Source organism: Plecotus auritus (assembly GCF_963455305.1).
Source record: "Plecotus auritus genome assembly, chromosome: 5".
NCBI classification, from domain to species: Eukaryota; Metazoa; Chordata; class Mammalia; order Chiroptera; family Vespertilionidae; genus Plecotus; species Plecotus auritus.
Window position 1 is genome coordinate 38,907,398 of NC_137776.1, and position 12,009 is coordinate 38,919,406.

The window sequence follows — 12,009 nt, forward strand, 5'->3', positions numbered from 1 at the left end:
CTGTGGAAGGAGACGGCGCGCTTCTCCCCTTTGCCCTGCCGGTTGGAGCAGTTCGCGGCCGCGCAGCAGATCACCATCTCGGGCCTCAGGCCGCCGCGCCGCCACCAGGCTCCGGCCCTCGCCTCGTCGCGCCGAGCCCGGAGCGGGACCGCCCCGAGGGGAGGCGCGCGGCGACACGGCTGCGGGACGTGGGAGCCAGCCCCCGCGGCGCCGTACGGCAAGATGGCGGCGCCCACCTCCCCGCCGCCGGTCGCCGGCCGTCGGCACGCCCAGGGTCTCAGGCACCCAGAGTATCAAGCACCCAGAGTGGCTCTGCCCGTGTTTCGAGGCTTTGGGGGTGAGCAGGGGCACCCGGGCCGGCGGTCCGTACAGCGACATGGCGCGCCGACCCGTCCGTACGGCAAGATGGCCGCGCCTGCGGGTGCGAGCGCACGGCGGGCTGACAAGTTCGCCCCGAGGCCTCTCTGCCCACCTGCGCCTGCTTCCACCGCCCCGGTGGGTCGTTGCTGGGCTCCTCGGAGAGCGCGCCGAAGGCCGTCGGGGTGCGGAGCGCACGAGTAGGACCCTCCGTGCCGGACTCCTCCGTACGTCAAGATGGCAACCGGCGCACATCCGCGCGCACTTCCGGCCCCGCCCGCGCCCCGGATTGGCCCTGGCGGCGGCCCGTCGCGTCGCGCTGCGGACCCGTAGGACCGACGCGGTGTTCAGTCGGCGGCCGGAGAAGGAAGATGGACGCAGGTGAGAACCTGCTGGGGCGTTGGGGACCCGTGGACGGCGCTCTCCTGGCCCCTCGGCTGCTGGGGAGTCTCCCGGCGCGGCCTGGGCGCGCGGAGGCGGGTGGGCGGGGTGCGGCCCCGGGAGGAGCGGGCGGGGCGTCGTATGTGGGGAGGCCGGCTCGGATCTGACAGTCCCGTGTTTGCGGGTCTCGGCGCTTCTCCAGTCTCCCTGCAGCACCCGGGTGACCGGCCTGGCAGGCCCTGGGCCGGCTCGGACGAGAAGGGGCAGTGCGGCGCCCGGGGCGGAAGGGAGGGGTCGGGCATCGCTAGGGGCTCGGGCGGTGTTAGGTTCTGAAGCGGCGGTCGTGGGAAGCTATTGCCTCTGCCCCGCTAGGAGTTACGAAGTGGAAACTGTTTAACTTCTGTAAAGTTATGTTGGTGGGCTGGAGGCAAGAAACATGCTCAACACTCACAACACGGGCACCTTGTTTGGGTTTTTAATTTTTAACCAATAGATTACTTTTTCTGTGATTTAAAATAGAAACTGAAGCTATCTTTTATATCATAACTTCTTGGGGTCCTAATGCAAAGTGGGGTGGAAGGGTGTATGTACACACGCCTAACCCACTGTGCTTCTGCAGCTTAAATTTTGCTGGCAAGGCATTTTGTATCTTTGTCCAGTAGCCTTGAAAGCATTTTGACCTGGACGCTCTTTTTCATTCCACAGTTTTAATTCTTTCACTTCTGTAGGGAGTGCCACCTCTCACCCCCAGTAAAGGAAGACTTTCATCTGGGTTAATTCTATCCCATTGTCTGCTTCGTTTTTCTTTTCCTGGCAGCTGTAACATATATTTACTGAAATCTCCGTTTGGAAACTGTAAAATAGACGTGTATTGCCAGTATTTCAATGATTTGTGGCATTTCCTCACTTAAATGGTGGGTGGCTGGAGGAAACAGTAGCCCTGACTCCCAAAGGAGCCTGTTAGCCACATGTTTTTTGTCAAGTTCATTACAAACAAAAAGGTACCAGACACTGTTGTACTATTAGCTGGGGCAAGGGATAGAGAAGGAATAGAATTACTTGTCTACTTTATTACTGCTCGATATGTAAAGTCAGTCATATGAGAGAGTTGGTTTAGGTGGAAAACAGTTTAATGGTCATGTTGCCTGAAATGTGAAAATCATCATGTTAAAGTTGGGAGTAGCCATCCTGGCTGGGTGTATCAATTGGAGCATTGTCCCATATACCAAAAAAAAAAAAAAGGTTTTGATCCCCCATTAGGGCAAGTGCAGAGGAGGGAGGGCAAGTGGTCAGTGTTTCTCTCTCACATCAATGTTTCTCTCTCTCCCTTCCTTCCTGTCTCTCTGAAATCAATAAACATATCCTCTAGTGAGGATTTTTTAAAAAAATTATAAACTTAGGAGTAGCCACGTGATGATACCCTAATGAGATACTCAAGGCTGCTTCAAAGCAGGAAAAGTGTTTGCCTTTGAAGGCCTGTGTTGATGGTGATAAAAACGTATGTGACGGTTGTAGGGTGTGGTGGGGAGTTTTCTTCTGACCTGACGCTTACATCCTTTTAGGGGTGATTAATGGCCCACCTTCCCCTGATCCCTCTGTCCTTACAGAGTCTGCCTTCCTTGATCAAGTGTTCTGAGATTCCTACTTGTTTTCAGTCATACATTCAGTAAACCACATTTATTATTGTGCAGAAGGTTTGTGTTGGGCATTGTTCTAGAAAAAGACCCTGGGGCCAAAACCGGTTTGGCTCAGTGGATAGAGCGTTGGCCTGCGGACTGAAGGGTCCCGGGTTCGATTCCGGTCAAGGGCATGTGCCTTGGTTGCGGGCACATCCCCAGTGGGAGGTGTGCAGGAGGCAGCTGATCGATGTTTCTCTCTCATCGATGTTTCTAGCTCTCTATCCCTCTCCCTTCCTCTCTGTAAAATATCAATAAAATATATTTAAAAAAAAAAAAAAAAAGAAAAAGACCCTGGGATTAGAGAAGTGAATAAACTAGATGATAACCATGCTCTCCTCACATTCCAGACATGACACCAGTGGCATGGGTCATGTGGAAGCGTGATGTGGGCCAAGCAGGGGGGTTGGAGTTGGAGCCAGGATGGCCAGGGAAGTTCTCACTGCAGAGGTAAGTTTGACCAAGACCCAGAAGCAGTGGAGAAGGAAGGCAGGTGGCATGCAAGGAGCAGCACGTAGGCCAGTGTGTCCAGGGTACAGTGAGTGGGCTAAGACAGTGGTCGGCAAACTCATTAGTCAACAGAGCGGCAAACCACAGCTCACGAGCTGCATGTGGCTCGCGAGCCGCAGTTTGCCGACCACTGGGCTAAGAGAAGCAGAAGCTGGAGGCAGAGCGGTGCCTTGGGCTCAGGCATGGGGCCTCGCTGGGACTTGGTGAGGACTTGGGCATATGCTTATCCTGAAGGATATGGTGATGCTCTGGAAGGTTTGAGAGGAGTAACCAGACTGGAGCAGACTCACTCTGGCTGCTCTGTTGAGACTCTATGCTGCAGAGGGACAGAGCAGCAACAGGAGACCAGTTAGGAGGCTCTTTCAGTAAGCCAGGCGAGAGGCCTGGGAGTCGGTCAGGGTCGGGAGAGGAGGCTGAATTTTGGTGTATTGAAGGTTGAAATGATAGGGCTATGTACAGATAGGCAGTAGTGAGGGGTGGAGATGAAGGAGTTAAAATGGTGACGCAGTGTATGTATAGCCTGAGCTCAGAAACTAGATGGGGAACACTTGGGGATATCCTGCCTGGTGGGGAACTCTTGGGAGTCAGTTTTGTACATGTTGACATGTACATGGGATACCATCAGATATTTATATTGTGATGTCTGAGGAACATTGGATCCATGGGCCTGGAGCTGAGGGAGTAGACCTGGTCTAGAGGTACACGTGTGTGGAAGGCCACTTTGAGTGAGGTCACTGAGGGTTTGAGTGTGGGAGAAAAGAGGAGGAGCCAGGGAGGGGACGGCCCAGGGCTGCGGGTGCTTAGAGGTCCAAAAGGTACCGGGCTGACTGTCTTCTTCACTGAGCCTCCAGCACTGACCATCAAAACACACTCCTGGTTCAGGGAACTGCCAGGCCCAACCTTTAAATGGCCACACTGGCCTGGCTGGTGTGGCTCAGTGGTTGAGTGTCAACCCATGAGCTAGGAAGTCACAGTTCAATTCCTGGTCAGGGCACATGCCAGGGTTGTGGGCTCCATCCCCAATAGGGGGTGTGCAGGAGGAAGCTGATCATTGATTCTTATCATTGATGTTTCCATCTCTCTCCCTTCCTCTCTCTGAAATCAGTTTAAAAAAACAAAAACATAAATGGCTGCACTGTCCATTCTATGAAGACAGAGCAGTGTCTTATACTTGCATCTCCAGGGCTTTATATTGTGTCTGGCATGTACATGACTGGTAATTGAAGAAGAATAACTTGAATTAATAACTTGCACATTCCTGTGCTTTAAGAATTTCAGTTGTAGAGCTTGTGTATAGTACAGATCCAGTCTGTTGGTGTAAGGTGTCTGTGAGTGAGAGGGCTGCTCACGGCAGGGCAGTGAGGTTAATGTGGACATTATGTCCCCTGTGTTCACTGAAGCAATGCTTTCCAGTTTTCTGTTGGTGATAAGTTCCCAGTTCTGTCCCATCCCTTCCCTTCCATTTCTTCTCTTCCCTCCATCCTTCCTCCCTCCCTCCCTTCATCATTTCATTCAGAACTGAACCACCATCATCTTCATATAAAGTATTTGGGATTAAAAAAAAAACTATTTGCAAACATTTTCTTAAATTTTTTTAAAGGAAGGGGAGACCTCTTCACTTGATTTTGAATCTTTCAGAATACAGCAGTATTTTTGCGAAATATTGAAACATGATAAGCGGTCAAAGAAATCTAATGGTGAAATGTTTTGTGGTTTTCCCTGATTGAATCTGAATATGATTGGTGCTAAGTGCAGAGAAGTTAGTTATATTCCTTGAGCACAATTTCCTATTTTTCTATCAGATTAATAATATTAAATTGAAACTTTTTTCTCATGGAATTACCATGCTATTAAAGGGCTTTCTGCATCCTGTTCCGGGGGTGCTCAGGGATATCCCAGGGAAGATGTGGAAAATCAGGCATCTGGGACCCAGGTGACCACCTGGGGAAAGTACTTCTCAAAGGGCCTCTTTCATAAGGTGGACGATGCCTCTCCATCTGGCTTTTCCTGTGTGCCATCTTATTTCAAATTAAAGTCAAAACAGGGAGGTCTGGAGACTGGCTTTTCTTTTCGAGGTGGGAGTCCTTTTAACTTGGGAGGTATGGGACTGCTTCATAAGTAATATGACATTGTGTAGAAAGACAGGTGACATTATAATGCCGCTGAGAACTGAGATGAGGGGGCCATCTCAGGGAGGCAGGTGGCTGCTGGCCTGTCTGAGAGCAGAGTCATCATGAGGCCTGAAATAATACAATAGAAATGGAGGTGCTCAAAACCATTGCTGGGTGCTGTGCACCCGTCTCTGTTATCCCCACTGAGTTGACGGCTTTGTCCCATTTCATGGTCAAGGAGACTGAGGCAAGTGTCCCTTAGCTAGCAAGTGGTCTGGTCTCTTCTTAAAAAACAAATCTTTAGCCCTAGCGGGTTTGACTCAGTGGATAGAGTGTCAGCCTGTGGACTGAAGAGTCCCGAGTTAGATTTCATCATTGATGTTTCTATCTCTCCCTTCCTCTCTGAAATCAATAAAAATGTATTAAAAAACAAAAACAAAACAAAACAAATGTTCATATAAATTAGGAAGTTGAGCATTAGAAGTAAATGTTACTTAGAAAATTTCTCCTTTCTCCATTAGAAAGTCTGATTCAGAAGGTCCAGGAGCTTGGGGGTCTAGGTGCCTCTTTTGTGCAGAGTGCCCGACCTGTGGCATTTCAGGCGTCAGGCAGAACAGGCTAGTCCTATCTTCAGTGCAAGTGAGACAGTCAGAGCCACCATCAATGCCAGTTAAGACTTTCTGGTGGCTGCTCAAGGATGAGAAGTGCTTCACTTGCTTTTCTGGGTGAAATTGCTGCAGGTCCTGGGGCTCTTCACACTCATTTTCTAGGGTGAAAGCTTGCAGATATTGGAACGAGCTTGTGCAGTGGCACAGACAGCTGGCTTCTGCTCCTGTCCTTCTGTGTGAGGATACTGTATTATCTGGATTCAGTGGTAATGAAGTAATTCACATGTTTGGTGGGTTTCCTGTTTACATTGTATGAGGTGTTGCAGCTCAGTTTGGTCACAGGCTGTCATCTTTGTCTCATCCATTTCAGGGAGTCTCAGAAGGCCCACGTGGAGACGTGCTTACTGTTGCCCAGCACAGGTCACAGCTTTTCACTCTTACTAACTTGTTTTTCCTCACACGAGCCTTAAGGAAAACTTAGCTGTTCCCATTTTACCAGGGAGAAAACCAACCGAGGCACAGGAAGGTCACTGACTTGTGGGGGTGACGAGACTGGTTAAGGTGTCCATGCTTCTGTCTGCACTTAGGGACTATGTTCCGCAGGTTTTGTCCTGATGGTCCCCATTGTAAGGAAGGTACATGCAGCGAGACACATGAATGTCTAACTCTAGAGGCAGACGTGACACACATGTTCAATTGGGGGGGGCAGAGGCCTGGGTGTTTGCATAGACAGGAAGAGCAGTGAAGTGCAAGGGGACAGGGATGGGACCCTCTTTAGGGACCCCACAGATATGGGTGCTCTTGCTGAGTGGCTCCTCCTTAGCTGGCGGGAGCTGGGGTTGCCTCCTGGTAGTTTATTTTCTGCAAGGTCTTGGCTCTTCACTGGCATTTGGCAGTAAAGAATGTGAGGCTACACAACCCATAATTTTCTTAGTTATGGTAGGAAACTTGGTGGATGTGTTTTAATAAAACACCTCTCAGTACCCTCCCTCTGAAGTTGGCTTCGTTGCCTATAAAGTTGCTCATAAACCTAAGAAATGTGCCTGCTTTGCATTTTGCTACTACAGTGATGAAACCCCTCAACTTTAGAGCTGCCCCAGGCCTTGTCACCCCCCTTTCAGAATGAGCCTTTCCCTTCCTTATCATCACTTTCTTCATATGGGAAGCTAGGTATCTGAGGAGTGTCTCGGTGTCTAGAGTGATACTACAGACTCAGCAATAGTTATCATGGTCCTTGCACTGTGCCACCATCACAGTAGAGCTACTTGCCCGAAGTTTAGAGCTCTCCAGCATATTAGGAGATGCAAGCATCTTTAGTTCACAGCTGCTGCCCTGGGAGGCCTCCAACATCAGTAGAACGTTCCACCTCCAATAGGATGAGAATTACAGTCTATGGAAATCAGACAGGTGTCTTGGCATCCTTTTTCCTTGAGAGTAAACTGGCTTTGAGTGTACATACCGGTAAAGGCCTGGAGGTCACAGAAGACAGTGATTGCTAAAGATACAGAGGTGGGTTAGAGAGCAGAGACATGATGTTTCCAGCTCCTGGGAAGATAGACTTTTCATTAATCCCAACTCAATTTTTATAATTACATACAGAAACAAGTAATCTTATGCAAACCAAGGAGAAATAAACTTGACATTACATTATGCATTCCCATTACTAAGCAGCCTGGTTGACATTGACTGGGCCATGGACACAGGAGATATGTGAGAGCAGAGGAATGAGGCCCAGCACCTACCTTCGCACTGTGGCCCTCTGGGCAGCAGGGTTGGCTCAAAGCACAGGATTCCTGGGACTCTGAAAAGATAGAACTGGCTCTGGGTTTGTGACAGCCTGAGAACTATTTTTTTTTTTAATCCTCACCCACGGATATTTTTCCATTGATTTTTAGAGAGAGTGGAAGAGAGAGGGAAAGACAGAGAGAAATGTCAATGTGAGAGAAACACATCAATTTGTTGCCTCCTGCACAAGCCCTGACCAGGACCAGGGCTAGGGAGGAGCCTGCAACCTAAGTACCTGCCCTTGACCAGAATTGAACCCAGGACCCTTTGGTCTGCAGGCCAACGCTCTATCCGCTGAGCCAAACTGGCTAGGGCAGCCATGGGCAAACTACGGCCCGCGGGCCGGATCCGGCCTGTTCGGCTGTTCTATCCGGTCCGCGGAGCCGAAAGAGCGGAGGGTTCTCTTGCTCTCCCCTCCGCTCCTTCACCAGCAGCAGTGTTAAACATGGCATTAAACATGGCAACGTCGGGAAACACGGCCGCAACTCCTTCTGAGTGGGCGGATTTATATCCGCCCATTCAGTAGAAGGAACAACCTCTCAATCTTCCAGAGGCTCCTTGTAATGCCCGCAGACGCATCTCCCGACATCACCCTGGGAATGCATAGACACGTTATTGTGGTGATGTAGGGAGACACGCCCCTGGAGAGCACAGTATCAGAGCCTTTCTGAGGTAAGATTAAGAGCTCTACTCAAACACAATTTTTTCCTGTTCCCACATTCTGTACATCACAATGACTTGTTAATAAAACAACAAAGACTTTCAGCTTTTAGGGCTTGTATCCACTGCAGTTTTTTTCCCCACTGTGGACGCGCGCAGCAGGGAAAAAGACACACAGAGGACATGTCACACTAGCCATGCTGCGGCTGCATTTTTTTGCTGATACGGATGCGGTATCAGTAACGCTACCGTGGCCACTAACCGCATGTGTTAGCGGCAAAACAAATGCATTTTGCGCTGTGTTTGCTTCTCCCCCTTGCGCCTGTAAAAATGCGTGCTACAGGGCATTTGTGTTAACATGCACCACTGCACATTAGCATCAACGCTGGTGTTAAAATGTTTGAAATGAATAAAACTATTGAAATAAAAAAAAAAAAAGACCGTACCCTTTTATGTAATGATGTTTACTTTGAATTTATATTAGTTCACACAAACACTCCATCCATGCTTTTGTTCCGGCCCTGTGGTCCAGTTTAAGAACCCATTGTGGCCCTTGAGTCAAAAAGTTTGCCCACCCCTGGGCTAGGGCCTGAGAACTCTTTATGTCACGCACACTAGCCTTCAGTGGCTATGGATCTGATGGCTCAGTGTGCTGCTTTCCTGGCCCTGTGATGAGGACTTAGCTGCTCATCGGTTTAGGTTCTGGTGTAGCAAAGTGCTTGCCTTTGAGCCTGCAGTTCTTTTTTTATTATTACTGATTTCAGAGAGAGGAAGGGAGAGAAACATCAATGATGAGAGAGAATCATCCCATCCCACATGCCCCCTACTGGGGATCAAGCCCATAACCCGGGCATGTGCCCTGACTGGGAATCGAACCGTGACCTCCTGGTTCATAGGTCAGTGCTCAACCACTGAGCCACACTGGCTGGGCAAGCTTGCAGTTCTTGTTCCTGTTGACACTGCCAACCTTGGAGCCTCCTGAACACCTCCTGGGAAGGGTCCCTTCCGCATTTTATGGTGAGGAAATTTCCACCCTGAGAGGTCACATAAGTGCCCTCGGAACCTGCAGCCTGTGATTGTTTGGTCACTAGGCACCAGAGCCAGCACTCTGGGGGTGGTGTACAATAGCGAAAGATGGCCGGGGTGCTGGCTTTAAAAGGCGTACTCATAGGGAGCATGAGTCCATTATGGCATGCCTCAGAACAGTGAGACACAAGACACTGGTGGAGTAGTGACTCAGGGGACTGACCATCTTGTTGAGAAGAATAAGATGAGGAAACCACAGGTGTGCTGTGGCCTCATTCAAGGGTCTGTGTAGAAAGACCTCTGGAAGGACGGTCATTTCTGGGTGTGAGGCTGCAGATTATTTCTTTTTTTTTAACATTTAAAAAATTGATTTTAGAGAGAAAAATATCAATCTGTTGCCTCCCACACACACCCAACCTGGGATCGAACCTGCAACCTAGGACTGGGAATTGAACCTGTCACCTTCTGGTGTATGGAATGACCCTCCAACCAACTGAGTCACACTGGCTATGGCTGCAGATGATTTTGTAATCTTTTTTTTTTTTTTTAATAGCATATGTAATTTTTACCAAAAGGTGGAGCTATTGTCAAAAAATAAAGATATAGGAGAAACTCACATAATACTGATTTCCCAAAGACTTCTGTGAAGTTGCAGGTGAAGGATGTGATGACTGGGCCCTGTGAGAGCTTGAGAGGCAGCAGGTGAGAGTTGTATGTTCAGGGTTCTCTGAAAAGCAGCTGCAGAGATGGGATACCCGGAGCACACTGCGCACACCTGGCATTGCAGGTATGGGGACCTGTGCGGAGGCAGGGTTTCCTCAGCCATGGTTCTGTGGACAGGAAGGACCCTGGGCCTGTCTTGTTTCTTATGAAAGCAACACAGAATAAGAAGGGGTCAGGTCTTGTTAGCTCAGTGGGTAGAACCGTGCTCTGCACACAGTGACCTCCTTAGGAAGTGGGGCATTGCTGGTGGAAGCTGGTGGTTGTGCCCATCTGGTATCATCGTCAAAATGAAAGTAGGCTCTAGGCCTTGATCTCCAGGCCTCTTGGCACCTGGGGCTTTAGGGGACTTTTCTCTCCACTTCTCTGGAGCCTACCGTCCCACCCAGGAGTTTGCAGCCTGCTCCTCTAGGGGTAACTGCTCCTCACCAAGAAATCTGCGGTGGACTGGAACTTCCAGTCATCTGGGACGGCTCTGGTTTTTTGCCCCTGACGCATCTGCCTTTAGCATGGTTCCTAGGCACGTGCTCCCAGGTAACGTCTGCTGAGCCTAGGATGGCTGTGAAAGCTTACTCTACTGTCTGTCAGTCTGGCCTCCCTTGCACACAAAGATAAATGAGTGGTTTCATTTTACTTTTGTCCTTTAGGTTTTAAACATTTTAAGTCTAAAACAAGTGTTTAACACGTTAAGCGCCCAGCCGGATGGAAAGTATAGTGTCAGTCACTGGTGACTGACTGGGCGCTACATGTTAAACCAGGAGGCTTTGTTTTTACTTTCTCTCCCCTGGGTCTGGTCCCCAGTTGATCTCTCACCCTCGTTTCTGCAGGCACTGATTCTGACTTTGAATCTGAATGGCTCAGGAAGTGGGGTGGCAGGTCCCACCGCCTCATCCCTACATGTCCCCGCACAGCTGATTATTGTGTACCTTTGGTTTCAATAGCTACTCTGACCTATGACACTCTTCGATTTGCTGAGTTTGAAGATTTCCCGGAGACCTCGGAGCCTGTTTGGATATTGGGTAGAAAATACAGCGTCTTCACAGGTATGTGCTCTGTTGGAGCCCACTGTGCTTTTAATGCTCAGTCTCCAAATCATTTTTGTGGTAATAATAGTTATCTGCTAACTCTCTAACCTGTGACTTAGTACTTACACCTCTGTGTGTTCCTGTGTTTTCTTCTTTTAAACATTCTTTAGAAAAGGACGAGATCTTATCTGATGTGGCGTCCAGACTCTGGTTTACATACAGAAAGAATTTCCCAGCCATTGGTAAGTACTGCCTGTCACAATGTGTGGTGATGCAATGTGCATGTTTTAGAAGGAGGAAAACAGATTGATAAGTAGGTTGACTTGGATATGCCTAGTATTTGTCACTTTGTGTTAATCCGCATGGCAACCCCAGGATAGTGAGCTGGTGAGTCTTGCCCCGAGTTGTGGCAGAGCTAGATTCCAAATCTAAGGCCTCTGACAGTGGTTTCCAACCGTAGGTCACCGTTTGTTATTGGGGCTTAAAGTCAGGATAAGGAGTCCCAATCAGCAATGAAAATGGACAAGACAATGCACTGTGAAGGAGCAAATTCTGCAGAGGCTGTGGTTAGATTATATATTTGAGTCTTGTTCTGGGTCAGGGCTGTAGGTCTAGGGTGGCTGGAGGCCGTTGTTCTGTACCTATCATCTTCTCTAGTACGTTCCACACATAGATGTGGGAGAGCTGAAGAGCAGGGTGGATGGGACATGTTTTCCCATGACACTAAAGTATGTTTCATTAAAAATGATTCTTCATCATTGTGCCCTGGAGGTGGACAAAAGTTGGGGACCAGCTTGGCCTGGCCTTTGCCAGTCAGAAGACCTGAGACCAGAGGTTTGGGGCCAGGAGGCTACACCTCCTCAATGCCTAGTCTTGATTCGGTTCCTCTCCAATATGTGGTTTCTTCTGTTCTTCAGAAGTGAGGTGGGTGTAAAATAGCCACAATGCTTGACATTGGGACACTGAAATGTGGGGAAATGAGACCATTGTCCCCACAGGTTAATACTTAATGATGTGATTTGTCAGGTGCACTCTGTTCTGGTTGCACACCTGCTCTGAGGCTGTTTTGCTCGGCCCTGGTTGCAGGAGGCACAGTTGCCCACTTGCCAATTGAGGCGTGCTGTGTGGACAGTGCTGTTCTGCAGATGAG

At 49.3% G+C, this 12,009-nt stretch overlaps 2 protein-coding genes across 5 annotated transcripts in view; one reads left to right on the top strand and one right to left on the bottom strand.

Moving 5' to 3' along the window:
- Positions 1 to 663, bottom strand: part of THAP4 (THAP domain containing 4) — a 44,392-nt gene extending 43,729 nt beyond the window's left edge. Inside the window, exon 1 of one of the 4 annotated variants that reach the window (XM_080670010.1) lies at positions 473 to 663. In XM_080670010.1, coding sequence (XP_080526136.1) covers positions 473 to 612 — 140 coding nt within the window. In that variant the 5' untranslated portion in view covers positions 613 to 663. The other 3 variants (XM_080670011.1, XM_080670013.1, XM_080670012.1) reach the window with 3 other exon arrangements.
- ATG4B (autophagy related 4B cysteine peptidase) overlaps positions 635 to 12,009 on the top strand; it is a 27,419-nt gene continuing 16,044 nt past the window's right edge. Inside the window, exons 1-3 of the mRNA XM_080670015.1 lie at positions 635 to 738; positions 10,776 to 10,877; positions 11,030 to 11,101. Of these exons, the coding sequence (XP_080526141.1) occupies positions 729 to 738; positions 10,776 to 10,877; positions 11,030 to 11,101 (184 nt within the window). The 5' untranslated portion in view covers positions 635 to 728. The remainder of the gene's footprint in view (positions 739 to 10,775; positions 10,878 to 11,029; positions 11,102 to 12,009) is intronic.